The 15,885-nt window shown below is 37.2% G+C and overlaps 1 protein-coding gene across 1 annotated transcript in view; it reads right to left on the reverse strand.

Annotated features, from left to right (window-relative positions):
- cfap58 (cilia and flagella associated protein 58) overlaps positions 1-15,885 on the reverse strand; it is a 133,787-nt gene that overhangs the window by 47,685 nt on the left and 70,217 nt on the right. Inside the window, exons 13-14 of the mRNA XM_073842567.1 lie at positions 1,211-1,322; positions 1,016-1,120 (exon numbers count right to left, since the gene is read on the reverse strand). Of these exons, the coding sequence (XP_073698668.1) occupies positions 1,016-1,120; positions 1,211-1,322 (217 nt within the window). The remainder of the gene's footprint in view (positions 1-1,015; positions 1,121-1,210; positions 1,323-15,885) is intronic.

Here is a 15,885-nt window from a genome sequence, read left to right on the forward strand (position 1 = left end):
TAAACTTAAATAATAACAAAAAATAGAAACTCTTTTTTTATTTTAATTTATACTTGTGATGTCAAAGCTGAATTCAGTTGAATCTTCATTATTTCAAATCTACAGATTTGATGCTGAAAAAAACATTTTTATTATTATTATCATAGTTCAAAACAGTAATGCTGCTTAATCTTTATTATATTATATATATTTATATATTTATAATATTATCTTAATATATATTAATAATTTCAAAAACTTTTATTTTGGATCTGATTAATTGCAATTAATCGTTTGACAGTACTAATATATATATAGCTCTGCTATATATATATTAGTTATCCCTGTAACAGCTATGACTGGCTGTTCCTCCATCTTGGCTAAGCTTTTAATGTTTTTCGTGAAAGGAAGAAGCTGATTCGTTAGTTCTTGTCACATGACCCGACATGAATTTTATATGCTTCCTTATTCTTTTATATATTTTAATATATACAAATCAGAATAAGCATGTTGTTTGAATTTTTACATAAATATTGTGTTACACTGAATGACAATGTAACATTATTTCAACCAAATTTTGACATTTTATTCTCTAAAAACATATTTGAAACCTTAAAAGTAGACACTTTACTTACAGTTAATGTGCTTTATATGGACATAAAATCACTTTTGTAAATTGAAACTTAATGTCTTTGACACATATGTGTGTGTGTGTGTGTGTGTGTGTGTGTGTATGTATATATATATATATATATATATATATATACATTATGAATAAAAGAATATTGTTTATTTGCAGCATTATTATAAATGTCTTTAATATTACATTATTGATAAATAATAAATAAACAAACAAACAAACCTCTTGACCCTAAACGTATAAACAGTAGTGTATATGATTTTATTTCTCTATTTTCTATGAGCAGTCTCACACTTTAGCTTCAGCTAATGATCTGAATATGTGGTGGGACAATGATTTGCGAAGCAGAAGGGGCACTAGGATCATTCCATGATAGCACCAATTAGAGAATCTTACCTGTAACAGAAGCTCTTTCTCCACAACCTCCTGAGTCTTCGCTATCAGTCTCCGTTGAAGAGTATGCATCTTCTGAATCAGTTCAAAGGTGCTTGGATCACTCGCCTACAAAGAAAGAGAAGCATAATCAAAATATATTGGAAGACTGTATTATTTCTATAACTGTTTCAGTAACAAGCCAATGTAAACCCATACCTCTAGTTTTCTCCAGCGGTGTAAATGCAAGGGATTGCTAAGCTCCTCTGATAGAGCTCGACATCTTGTCCTCTCTTTCAGCAGCTCCCTCTGCATATGAAACACTTCCTGTCTGCCATCAGAACAAAGAAACGGCGGTAGAGTAACTCTGACTCTGGTTTTCAGGCCACAATAAAAGCAACAATAATCTACTAATTTATAGTCAGTCATTTAAAGTCCTCCTGCAATCTGGCAGGGTGCAACAGCACTTTGAAAATGAGTTTGCGTGAGAGGTTCTAAAAGCCTGCACTTCACTTATTTACTTATGCACCACACCAGCCACAAACAGGGAAACGCAAACAAGAGGGTGAATGAAAGCGAGAGGGAGAAACAAATCTCTTGGATCTCATATCGACAGGTTATGGCTCACAACATAATCCTAGCTGACCTTTCCCTCTCTGTGCCAAGCTTGTTCGAAAAGACACTTGTAGATATGTATGCTTTTCTATAGGCGTACACATGATAAATTCTAGCATCTGAAGCTATTTTTTGGGTTGGTCTATGTACATATTCGCTGTATAGTCACATCATTTTCAAGATTATTTTTGAGCTGTAATTTGAAATTTGAGCTGCATTAAATTGGAGAAATACAAAACGAGGATACACACGTACAACAGCCAGAGATTACCGTTTATAAAGTTGAATATGGATCATTTAACATCTTTTAAATTTAAAAACTGCATGTGTGTAATTCATCGTTATAATGAAAAAGTCATCTTGTCTGCATCAGAAGAGAAATATGCCAAGATTATGCAACCTTTACAAGCAAAAACAGTCTAAAACATTTAAACAAATACAGTGTCATGATCTGGGCTGTGGGGCTTCCCTCAGCCACCTGAGGTCGCTGTTCCCTTTCCTTGCACTGCACTTCCCTGATTGTTCACTCCTGTCGTGTCATTAGTAGCTCATTATCTCACACTTGTTCATAATTACTCAGACTATAAGAAACTCTCATTTCCCACTCATCATCGTGTCTGCATTGTCTCCGTATGTCTGTCTCTGTGTTCCTGACCCGTGCTCTAGATCGTGTTTTTTGTTTTGTTCTGTTTTTGTGTTTAAAGTCGTGTTGTGCCGTGTTGGCCTTTTGTTTGTTTGTTTATTGTTTAATTAAAATTACCTTCCCTGCATTTTGGACCCTGACCTCATCCTTCAACCGTGACATACAGTATGTTGGTGGATTTTGATGTGAGAAGACAACAGGGAATGGACTTTTTCACTGGAGGAAGCGTTATTATGAATTATGGACTCATATTTTGGCCAGAAGCGATGTTAAAACGTCTTAACCCTTTATAGTTGGCGAACGGCCGGAACATTCAGTTGCATTTTTTTCCTGATAACAGTGAAAATAATTAAAATAATGACTTTTGATCATACAGATAAAAGTAATACATTATTTGAGACTGTAAAGGTTACACTAACCCTAGTTGTATTTACCTGCACTCTTAGAAATGAAGGTTCTTTATTGGCATCGATGGTTCCATGAAAAATCTTGAACATCCATGGAACCTTTCAGATGCGAAAAAGGTTATTTCGATTTTTTAAATGTTCTTCAGAATGGTTCAGTGAAAGGTTCTATGGGGAACCAAAAATGGTTCTTCTATGGCATCACTACAAAAACACCCCTTTGGAGCCTTTATTTTTAAGAGTGTGTATACACTTACAATAACAACAAAATGTTGTGCTTTGGTAAAATAAAGAAAAGGATGCACTTTTTCAGTGAGGAAAGACCTGAAATATGGTGGATGTTTCTTACAAACATACAGCTATTTTCTTATCTCTGGATTACTTAAGGGCTATTGTGATTAATCAGCTGTTTGAACTCTGACGGCACTCATTCACTGCAGAGGAACCACTATGCAAGTGATGTAATGCATTATGTCTTCTGATGAAGAAACAAACTCATCTACATATTGGGTGCCCTGAGGGTGAGTAAATGTTCAGCAAATTTCCATTTTTGGGTAAACAATTCCTTCTCTGAACATATTAGAAAGACCTATGGGGTGGGACTGGGTTTCAAGTGTTTACTGTAGCTGTAACATTTGTCTGTTACAATGTTTGATGTGTTGTCATAATTATGGACAACTGAAAAAAAAAGATCCCTGTGCTCTGTTGTGTTTTGAAGAATGAATGTTCTTTATTGGCATCAATGGTTCCATGAAGAACCTTGAACATCCATGGAACTTTTCAAAGGTCCTTGTCACGTGAATAAGGGGAGTTCTGGGTCCAGATGCAAGGAGTATATTTAATAACAATAAACACAAATAAACAGAACAAAACAAAACCAAAAGGCCAACACGGCACACACGACTGGATCTGGGCAGGAGCAGGATTAACATAAAACTTGAAAACAGAGACAGGAAACAAACCATACGGAAGACAATGCAGCCAGAAGGAGTAGTGGGAAATGAGGGTTCTTATAAAAAAGTCCAAATGGTGAACAGCTGTGAGTGAATCAGTGTAAATGACAAAACAGACGTGAATACTTGGAAGTGCTGTGCAGGGAAGGGAAAACAGTGACCTCAGGTGGCTGAGGGAAGCCCCACAGCCCCGATCATGACAGTACCCCCTCCCCACGGAACGGCTCCCAGACGTTCCCTAAGTCTGGAGGGAGGAGGCACGGAGGAAGGCAAGTCAGGGGGAGGGATGGCGGGCCAGGCCCGTGTAACGGCGCGTCAGGCCCAATAGCGGACGTCGCCGCGTCAGGCACGGAGATAGCGGACGTCGCCGCGTCGGGCACGGAGATAGCGGACGTCGCCGCGTCAGGCACGGAGACATCGGACGCCGCCGCGTCAGGCACGGAGTCAACGGACGTCGCCACGCCAGGCACGGAGACAGCGGACGCCACCGCGTCAGGCACGGAGACAGCGGACGCCGCCGCGTCAGGCACGGAGATAGCGGACGCCGCCGCGTCAGGCACGGAGATAGCGGTCACAGCCGCGTCCGAAACAGAGATAGCGGTCACCGCCGCGTCCGAAACAGAGAGAGCGGTCACCGCCGCGTCCGAAACAGAGAGCGCGGTCACCGCCGCGTCCGGAACAGAGAGAGCGGTCACCGCCGCGTCCGGAAAAGAGAGAGCGGTCACCGCCGCGTCCGGAAAAGAGAGAGCGGTCACCGCCGCGTCCGAAACAGAGAGAGCGGTCACCGCCGCGTCCGGAACAGAGAGAGCGGTCACCGCCGCGTCCGGAACAGAGAGAGCGGTCACCGCCGCGTCCGGAACAGAGAGAGCGGTCACCGCCGCGTCCGGAACAGAGAGCGCGGTCACCGCCGCGTCAGGAACAGAGAGAGCGGTCACCGCCGCGTCCGGAACAGAGAGTGCGGTCACCGCCGCGTCCGGAACAGAGAGAGCGGTCACCGCCGCGTCCGAAACAGAGAGCGCGGTCACCGCCGCGTCCGGAACAGAGAGCGCGGTCACCGCCGCGTCCGAAACAGAGAGCGCGGTCACCGCCGCGTCCGGAACAGAGACAGTGGACGCCGCCTCCGCCGCCCAACGAGCGAAAATGGTCGTCATCCACTCGGGCTCAGTCGGCTCAACGACCGCCTCCGCCGCCCAACGAGCGCAAATGGCCGCCGTCTCTTTGGACAACGTCACCTTCTCCCTGAAGGGCAAAAAAGAAATCCTCCCTGCTGGACCCACTGATGCTGGCTGCATTCTGTCACGTGAATAAGGGGAGTTCTGGGTCCAGATGCAAGGAGTATATTTAATAACAATAAACACAAATAAACAGAACAAAACAAAACCAAAAGGCCAACACGGCACACACGACTGGATCTGGGCAGGAGCAGGATTAACATAAAACTTGAAAACAGAGACAGGAAACAAACCATACGGAAGACAATGCAGCCAGAAGGAGTAGTGGGAAATGAGGGTTCTTATAGAAAAGTCCAAATGGTGAACAGCTGTGAGTGAATCAGTGTAAATGACAAAACAGACGTGAATACTTGGAAGTGCTGTGCAGGGAAGGGAAAACAGTGACCTCAGGTGGCTGAGGGAAGCCCCACAGCCCCGATCATGACAGTCCTTTAGATTTTTAAAATGTTCTTCAAAATGGTTTGTTTAAGAACTGTTTAGTGAAAGGTTCTTTGGGAAACCAAAAATGGTTCTTCTATGGCATCACCACAAAAACACCCCTTTGGAGCCTTTATCTTTAAGAGTGTTTGTAGACTTAGAATAACAACAAAACCTTGTGCTTTGGTAAAATAAAGAACAGGATGCAATTTCCAGTGAACTTCTTTCTGAAATGTGTCACAAAAATGAATCAAAACTCAGGAAAGACCTGACACACTGTGGATGTTTCTTACAAACATACTGCTTTTCTCTTCTCTCTGAATTACTTATGGGTTATTGTGATGTTTTTGTCAGCTGTTTGGACTTTCATTCTGATGGCACCCATTCACTGCAGAGGAACCACTGTGCAAGTGATGTATTGCATGATATCTTCGGATAAAGAAACAAACTCATCTACATTTTGGGTGCCCTGAAGGTGAGTAAAAAAATTCCCATTTTTGGGTGAACAATTCCTTCACTGAACAAATCAGAAAAACCTGAGAGGTGGGACTGGGTTTCAAGTGTTTATCTGTAGCTGTAACATTTGTCTGTTACAACGTTTGATGTGTTGTTGTTGTTGTTGTTATTATGGACAACTGGGAAAAGATTCATATGCTCTGTTGTGTTTTGTCAGATTGCACCCACCTGTTATTTTGCACAACAGCATATTCTGTGCATGCACCCCTACAACAGAGTCACTCGTGGCAAGTCTAGCTACAGCCAGTGTCTGCCTTTGACCTGCTACAATGATTCAACTCTGCAAATAAACAACTTGAAAGCTCCATCAGCCAACCTATTAGCACTAGTGGCTTGCCAGAGTCTGGAAAAGCAAATCATGCCATTTCAGCCACAATAGAAAAGCCTCTTGAAATACACTGAAAATAAATAATGGCAAAATCGTCTCTAAGGACATCTAAGGACATAAAAAAATCTTCTAGGCAGAAAAAAAATGAGGAACAGAAACGTGAATGAAAGGGAGATAAAATAACACCCTGTCTACACCAGACATGACCGGCACAACACAACAAAAGCTCAAAAACCATTATAATCAATCCCTGCGTACAAATATGCCTCCTTCCATACTATACAATATATAGTAGGCAAAATGTTATGTGATGGACACAAAAAAATGTAAAATAAAAAAAGCAAAGAGGTTTTTAAGTGCCTCTTTTAACCCTTGTAAACTAGAGATGACAGAGAGCCATATTATATCCAACTGAGTGCTCAACCGAAATGATATGATGCTCCGTTTAAGCAGTATGTCCTAGAACTTTTTCTGTGAAGCATTGGAGAGAGATGGATGATGATAGCGCACAGCTCATTTACCTGAGCGCAATGCAGGTTGAGTTTATGAGGGTGTTAGCGATTAGCATGCTAAATTGATCAATATGTCATTTCCTTTGGGGGGAAAAACGCTATTACCAAAATCTTCAGTGTACTATCATTTGTCTAGCAATGCGAGTAAACTGGAGTGGTTTTTGCAAATGTTGTGCTAAAAGACAGTGGAATTGCTTTTAAATGGCATGGATTGATTTCTCAACATCCACAAGGTCTTTTTACGTCACTGATGATTCAGACAAAATCAATGTTGTTAATGTTTGCCATGTTTGAGGGAAAAAAAATGGCATTAGCTCTTGTTTTGGGTTGCTTGTCATCTTTAATATTTATAACTGTCACGAGGGCTCTGTTCCAAACCTACTGAGCTATACCTACCGAGACAGTATTTTAAGGAGTCATGGCTGTGCTTCTGACGCAAAAGCCTGTTTTAGACTTTATTATGCTGCCAAATTAAGTCAAAAACTACTGCTAAAAATCAACAAGCTTTGTGAAAAGAATAAAAAACACATTCAAAGTGATGAGCTGATTGAATTGCTCATTATAATATATTGTAGATTTCATTAAATGTGTGAAACTATCAATAAAAAGTGTATAGTCTAAATAACTATTTCATCTAACAATATTAGATGTGCTTATGCTTAATTACATGCTAATATCAAACTCTATTTTTTCCTGTGAGTGTAAGCTCTCTATTACATATCAAGTGTTCATGTTTAGGCCCAACCTGAGTCTTTAATAAGTGTCTTCCTTCATTAAAATTGATGGCAAGGCAAACAAACACGACCTCAGGAGCTTTGATGTGAAGAGAAATCCTCTTGTACACTTGTTGCATCATTGTCAGACATCATTTACACACACAAACACTTGCTGTTCTCTGATTTCGTTGGTGTAAAGGAAAACTGTCTTTATGAAGGAAACATTACATATTACAACAACACAACATTACACATTATTCATTACATGTACCTTGACTGTTTTTGTTGTGCCAGTGGAAATAGTTCCAAACAAATCCACAACAGTCTCAGAGCAACACATAGTCTGGTGTTTCATTCCAGTATTGAATGAATCATTTGGAAGAATTCATTTTGTTACAGAAAGACTTGGCATCAAAAAATCTTTTGAATGAATGATTGTCTTCAATCATGACATGAATGATGAATGTTGATGGACTGTCCCATATTAGCATATTTTTACCCTCAACCAGTTGTCCCCTGTCCGCCAATTTTTCTGCTCTCGAACTGTAGCGACAACAATGTCTTGTAAGCACTGCAGATGTTTTGTATTTGGATGTAAAAGTGAACATAAGAGGTTTTATTTTCTCCCGACATCAGAGCTACTGAGGACGCAGTGGATTAGTTTTGTTTATGATGGTAACACGCCACAGAATACACAAGAGGGGGCAGGGTCAGCAGCAGCTCATTATCATTTAAAGACATGCACCAAAACGGGTTGCTGAGTAGCTGAGTTGCTAAAGAATCATACCAACTTGTGGAAAATGGGTATTCGATTTCTCTTTTAAAGCTGTGACTTATGTAGGTTGCATGTAGGTCCACATACATTTCAGAAAAGCAGCCATTATTCCTGTTATTCCATTTGAGGCCTAATTACTGTAATTTCTAACCTTCTTTGGAATGTAATAGTTACTTTTCTGAAATGAGACAGCCTCAATAATGTATGCGGCTGACAAATGTGGCCTACGGAGGGCGCAACCTTCTAAATTAGACACAGCAATAGACTTGTTGCCAGATACTGGTGTACAAATGTAATGTTAAGTAAGATTCATTGAAAATTCCAAGCACTAATGCACAGACAATCTGGATTGGAACATGCATACACAGAAAAAATGTAAACATATTTTATCCAGCCTGGTTTTATGATGAAAACGCACCTCTGGGAAATGAAATAAGTACCGACATGTATGTTTTGTGACATATTTGATATGCAGTTCTGACTTGAAATGTCTATTGAGAGGTGCAATAAGTCTAATGCTCCACAACGTTTTAAAATAATGTACCATCTGCACTATACCTCAACCTACCCGATAGTATAAACAAAAGCGAATGTGACGTAAAATGCTCACATCGTGAGTAATTTTTTTCACGGGATTCGTACCCAAGGATTCCACATCTTAAGTCCAACTTCATTGTACTATTACAACACTATTAAAGGGATAGTTCACCCCAAAATTAAAAAATTCTGTCATTAATTACTCACCCTTATGCCATTCCAAACCCGTAAGACCTTTGTTCATCTTTGGAATACAAATTAAGATCTTTTTGATGAATAGCCGATAGCTTTCTGACCCTACATAGACAGCAACACAATTGACACGTTCAAGGCCCGGAAAGGTTGCAAGGACATTGTTAAAATAGTCCATGTGACATCAGCTTTATTTTTTGTGCGCAAATAAACCAAAATAACGACTTTATTCAAATATTTCTTTAGTGTCTGCCACCAATGTGGTACTCTCGTGAACGTGATTCGAAGACTGACACGGAAGAAAATAAATTGTTGAATAAAGTTGTTACTTTTGTTTTCTTTGTGCACAAAAATTCTCACACTTTCATAAGATTCCGGTTGAACCACTGACGTCACATGGACTATTTTAAAAATGTACTTACTACCTTTCTTTGCCTACAGAATGGTAGTTGCGTTGCTGTCTTTGTGTTCAGAAGATCAACAAACGTCTTACGGATTTGGAACGACATGAGAGTAAGTAATTAATGACAGAATTTTCATTTTTGGGTGGACTATCCCTTTAAGACCAACCAAATGAAGTAAACACCTTTTAGAAACACCAAAACAGGAATCTGTTGGAAAGCCACAATTGCCAGTGCCACTTCCATTAACTTCATCCAAACTTACAGTATATTAGGTGAGAGTACGTTAGGGCTGGGCGATTAATCGAAACGTAATCGAAATCGACATTCAGAACCTATAATCGATCAAATTTTTCCAGGTCAATTATTTCAATTACTTTCCCTTTAAAAACACTACTGCGTGTGGAGTCACGTAACCCAGCTCCATTACGCTACGTTATTCCGCCGACATGTCGATGGAGAGCTTAAGCAGTATTTATACAGTAAAAAGTAGTTACAGGATATACAAGAGTAATCTTATTTAGAAGATATACTGCTTATTTTCTACTTTTAATATTTATTATTATTTTATAAATTTATTTTGTTTCCAAAAGTGCAAGTTATTTATTTTCACTAATTTAAGAAAAATGTGACTTTTCGTTTTAAGCAATGTGTGCTTTAATTTCAGTTGTTCGACACTGATGTTCAATAAATAATCATAGATAGTAGATAGTGTGTGCACCCTTCATTCAAAAATCTCTCACTTGTACTTACTGTACAAAACTTGTCAGTGAACTATGAGGGCAAAAAAATAAATATAATTTTATTAAAGAATAAAATAATCGTTCATTAATCGTAATCGGGTTAAAATGTTCAATTAATCGAGATTTTGATTTTAGGCCAAATCGCCCAGCCATAGAGTAAGTATTCTTTGATCACTTTGCTCAAGACAGGTCTAATCCGACCCTGAAACACTAGCACTTCTTCACATTGCATTTTGATTACTCCGTAAGTTTGTATCTGGGAAATCTAGCCAGCACTTTTTCCTGGAGCTTTAATAAAATACTTTCAGTGGCACTCCGTTTGATCTGTTCCTAACAAAAGCTTCTTAGCATTGTGTGCATACAAATGCATGACATTTCTACTCTTAGAAAAGGATATAACATAAAATGTGACATAAGAGCATACAGTAATTACTGACATCAGTGCTCCAGGGAGACCATATTAATCTTAGTCATTGGTCATTTTACTGCACCTTACAGCAGACAATAGAGCCCTAAAAGGATTTCCTGTCCAGATTGGGGGAAATAAAAGCAGCCTTTCCATTTGCTTGCCTTTTGCTGGCTGTGGCTTTAATTTATGCATTTTAATTGTGTTTTTGGCAAAGCTTTTGCTTTTCTGCTCTCACTATTCTCTCTTCTCAATTGTGTTTTGCATAAATACATCACTGTCCACTAAAAGAAAGCAAGCCATCCATCTTTTGCCATCAACAAATTAATTCCACTGTGACAAATAAATAACTGATTTAGAATGGAAAAAAGAAACCCAGATCCATGTTTCTCTTAGTCAGTGTTTTGGTTTGTATTCCTCCTTTTCGCTGTTGTTTCGACTGAGATCTGCATAGAGATACGGAAGGCGAGAGAGAGAGTGGGTTGGGGTATATAGATTGATTTATTCAGGAAGGCAGGGTTGATATCAGGGACTTAAACTTTAATCAACACGCTTATAGAGTTCAGGACTCTCGCCCACACACACATTTTCCTATGTTGCAGAACGCAGCCTTCCCACTGAAACTACATATATTTGCAGGAAATAGCAGAAAAATGGTCAAACGATAAGCAATGGTGTCAAGAACTGGCTTTGTTACCACATACATTAACGTCCGCCTCCTATAGGCCGTAGTGCTTCCACATATACCACCCTAAAGCTGCCGCAAGTGATTCTTATAAACGCCACACATAAAATGTCTCTATCACTGACAGATATCACTGAAATAGGTGTCTTGAGAGATCCCACCTGTCTCTGTGACAGCCCCAGGCTCTGTAAGCAGCGAAAAACAGAACGCGAACGCAGCCTGCATGAGTAAGAATCTGGAAAAGTGGAGGCGGCTATATATGCCAACTTCAACCAATGCCGTGAGTTTGTGCCAGGACGGCCCGTTTGAGTAAGGTGGTTGAAGATGGTGGGAATGTTTTTCAGAAGTGTTATTAAATTATTAAAGGTACTATTTTGTTTTTGTTTTTTTCATTTTCTCTAAGATTTTAATCATTTTACTGTGTTTTTGTCATTTGCATTTGTTTTTTTAATGTCTATATAGTTTTAATCTTTTTTTTATTTTTGTTTTAGTTAAGTGCATCAAGGCAAACTAAATGAAAAAGAGAAATGTTGCTGAAATAGCTAAAATAAAAACAAGTTTTTGTAAATATTTTAATTCACTTAAGTTTCATTATTTTTATTATTGAATACTTGATTTTTGGTCACATTTACTGCAGTATTGCATACCTATTTAAGCTTTTTGGTAATGTAGTCTTGCAACAAGTTGGACAACCTGCATTCAGCAATACATTTTCCACAATATATTGCTGTATTTTAAATATTCATTTGCATTGTGTTAAATTGAAGAAGTTAAGAAAATAGTTCATTAAAAGACATTACTCAAGTTATTTAAGTTTGTTGTACTCAATGTAGTGTTATCAAAAATATTGATATTTCAATAAATATCGATACTGAAATATCTGAACGGTACCAATTATCTGAACAGTACCAATTATTAAAGGTACTATTTTGTTTTTTTTTTGTTTTTTTTCATTTTCTCTAAGATTTTAATCATTTTACTGTGTTTTTGTCATTTGCATTTGTTTTTTAATGTCTATATAGTTTTAATCTTTTTTTTATTTTTGTTTTAGTTAAGTGCATCAAGGCAAACTAAATGAAAAAGAGAAATGTTGCTGAAATAGCTCAAATAAAAACAAGTTTTTGTAAATATTTTAATTCACTTAAGTTTCATTATTTTTATTATTGAATACTTGATTTTTGGTCACATTTACTGCAGTATTGCATACCTATTTAAGCTTTTTGGTAATGTAGTCTTGCAACAAGTTGGACAACCTGCATTCAGCAATACATTTTCCACAATATATTGCTGTATTTTAAATATTCATTTGCATTGTTAAATTGAAGAAGTTAAGAAAATAGTTCATTAAAAGACATTACTCAAGTTATTTAAGTTTGTTGTACTCAATGTAGTGTTATCAAAAATATTGATATTTCAATAAATATCGATACTGAAATATCTGAACGGTACCAATTATCTGAACAGTACCAATTATTAAAGGTACTATTTTGTTTTTTTTTGTTTTTTTTCATTTTCTCTAAGATTTTAATCATTTTACTGTGTTTTTGTCATTTGCATTTGTTTTTTAATGTCTATATAGTTTTAATCTTTTTTTATTTTTGTTTTAGTTAAGTGCATCAAGGCAAACTAAATGAAAAAGAGAAATGTTGCTGAAATAGCTAAAATAAAAACAAGTTTTTGTAAATATTTTAATTCACTTAAGTTTCATTATTTTTATTATTGAATACTTGATTTTTGGTCACATTTACTGCAGTATTGCATACCTATTTAAGCTTTTTGGTAATGTAGTCTTGCAACAAGTTGGACAACCTGCATTCAGCAATACATTTTCCACAATATATTGCTGTATTTTAAATATTCATTTGCATTGTGTTAAATTGAAGAAGTTAAGAAAATAGTTCATTAAAAGACATTACTCAAGTTATTTAAGTTTGTTGTACTCAATGTAGTGTTATCAAAAATATCGATATTTCGATAAATATCGATACTGAAATATCTGAACGCTATCGATACTAGCCGAGCTGTCACTTTCACTTCTCTCCAAAGGCGCGTTGACAAACACCACACGTGACCGCAGTGCCTGTCTCGTCTCATTCGCTGATTTGGCGATGGTTAAATAGCATTAGTGAATCGAATAGAAAGGCGAGTGCAGCGCCCCCGCGACCGGCTTTGTTTCATAAAGAACACAGCAGGAGTGCTATCTGGAAATATGGAAAGCCGAAGTACACAAGCAAGCCAATGCTACAGAGCAGTGCTAACAAAAGGCGCTAACACCACTAATTTCGTAAAGCACCTGAAAGACAGACACCCGGATCTTTATAAAGAATTTAGAGAGGTTGGTATCTGTTCTCATTTTAACATTACTGAATCATTAAATAAGATTGCCTAGTATTGTTTCTGATATGAGTGGTCTGGTTTTTTCACCGTAGTTCGTTAATATAATCTGATTGAGGAATCTTAGACGAGTAAATACTTTAACTGTGGTCAAACTGTGGTTTAACTTTATTTAAACAAATTATTACATAAATTATGCAATTTGTCTGAATGTCTATCCAGTGAGCAACTGAGCATTGTTTGTATGCATGGATCGGTGATTATATGTGAATCCGGCATTAAAATTTGTTCATCAAATAATGTTAATGTATTAACCAGCATTTATGAACGATGAGCAATGCATTTGTTACAGTACATTTTAATCTTTGATAACGGTAGGTAATAAAAATACAACGGATCATGTTAGTTCTGGTCCAATGAAAAATATTAACAGATAGAACTTTGGATTTTAATTAGTTCATGTATTAGTAAATTATATTTTAAATTAACCTTTAACTAAGATTAATAAATGTTTTGGAAGTATTTTTCATTGTTTATTCATGTTAACTAATGTTAACAAATATCTATTACCATTAACTTAAGTTCTAAGATTAGTTAGATAGTTCAGTTCATTTTAAAAGTGTGGTCTAAAAAGAAAAAAAAGTTTATTAAAGTTTGGCATTGTCTTGTAGCACCATAAAGAAGATGAGAATCAACCTGAAACAAAAACAACTTGCTCATAACCTTTACTACCAGTTGTATTTGAACAGCAAAGAAAGTATGAAGCAAACTCAAATGAAGCTAAGAATCTGAACAGGGCTGTAGCAGTGTGCATATGCATGTACCTCATTGTCATGTTCTAGACTTTTTATATTTATCTTTAAATTAAAAAAAGAAATTTACCCCCTTAATATTGTAGCAGTTTTTTTCTCTGTGGTATCGAAAATGGTATCGAATATCGATATTTTTCAAGGTATCATATCAAAGTTAGAAATTCCAGTATCGTGACAACACACTGTAAAAAGCATTCAAGGGTGTTGTCCATAGGAATTTATTTTAAAAAGTATATTTCTTCCAATAAATTGATTCCCTTTTCTTTTTGAATTCATTTAAGTTTTACATAAGTAAAAAGTGTGATTGTTTTTGTAACTTATTATTCCCTATCAAAAAATTGTTTTTTACTGACCTTCACAATAAAATGCTTCTACAAAACTCTATTTAAGTGTTTATATCCAAAGTACGTCAGAACCCGCCCACATGCAGAACACCAACGTCGTTGCTCGTTGTCACCTGAACAGGACCAGTTTCGGATTTCTGTGAAGTTTTTGAGAGCTTTTTACAACGTGCAACACATGTAAGTAACTATTTACATTGCATAAAGTTAGGTTTTAGCCGAATGAGCACGCATTTATTGCACTATAACATGTAAAAGCGTCGCCAGGTTGCAGATAGTAACGGTAAGTTTGTCAGTTTTGCAGGCGCCATGCGGGCTTACCGAAGGTCTTGAAATTAACATTAATCTTAAAACAACAATCGCTAACGTTAACATAGTATAGGTATATGTGAGATGTATTGCCAAATTATGTTTCTACTTAGTTTGGTTACTTAAAAAAAAACATCGTCATTTTGTTTATTTATGGAGTCTAATAATGTTAGCATCGGTATTATGTCTCAAATCATTTGTCTTAAATGTTCTGCCTCTTTCCGGATTAGCTAGCAAAACAGTAACATGGTCTCTCTCATCCTCGTTGTGTCAGTTAAAAGTTACGTTAGCTGCTAGGTTTGTAGTCACAGTTGTTCCCTGCATGATTGAAAAAGATGGGGACATTTTTTTTGGCGCCTCTTTCTGCAATGTATCATACAAATTCTTAAACTTAATCTTTTTATATATTTGTTTGAAATATTTTATATTGTCTTAAACCATTTGTTCAACTAAAAAGATTAAATATTTATTTTGCATTGCAATAACTTGATCCTTATATTTCCCTAAACTCTTGTTTCATGTGTGTTGCTTTTTTAGGAGACCATCAGATCTACTGGAAGGAGCAGTTCATGGAGTAGGTAAGCTCTTTAGAAGGTGGAATTGAGGTAAATGTTTCATAGGTTTGTCCATTTAGAGGAATTAAGGTACCCAAAAGTCAGTTATTGAAAGTTGGAGAAAAAAAAACTAAATTTGCATCCCTTTCTATTTTTAATGACAGATGGGATGGCCTTGTAAATTATACAGCGCTGTTGTACCAGGAAAGACTGATAATCTAAAACATTATAGACTGCATCATGGGACCTTTGGACACAGCCATGCCTTGCCTTGTATACATATAGATTGTATAGTATACTATAGTATAGCACTGGTTCTCAATCCTGGTCCTGGGGGCCCCCCTGCTCTGCATATTTTGCATGTCTCCCTTATTTAACAAACCTGATTGAGATCATCAGCTCATAAGGAGAGAGATCCATGAACTGAACTGACGAGGTGATGATCTCAGTCAGGTGTGTTAAATAAGGG

Source organism: Garra rufa, chromosome 6 (assembly GCF_049309525.1).
Source record: "Garra rufa chromosome 6, GarRuf1.0, whole genome shotgun sequence".
NCBI lineage: Eukaryota > Metazoa > Chordata > Actinopteri > Cypriniformes > Cyprinidae > Garra > Garra rufa.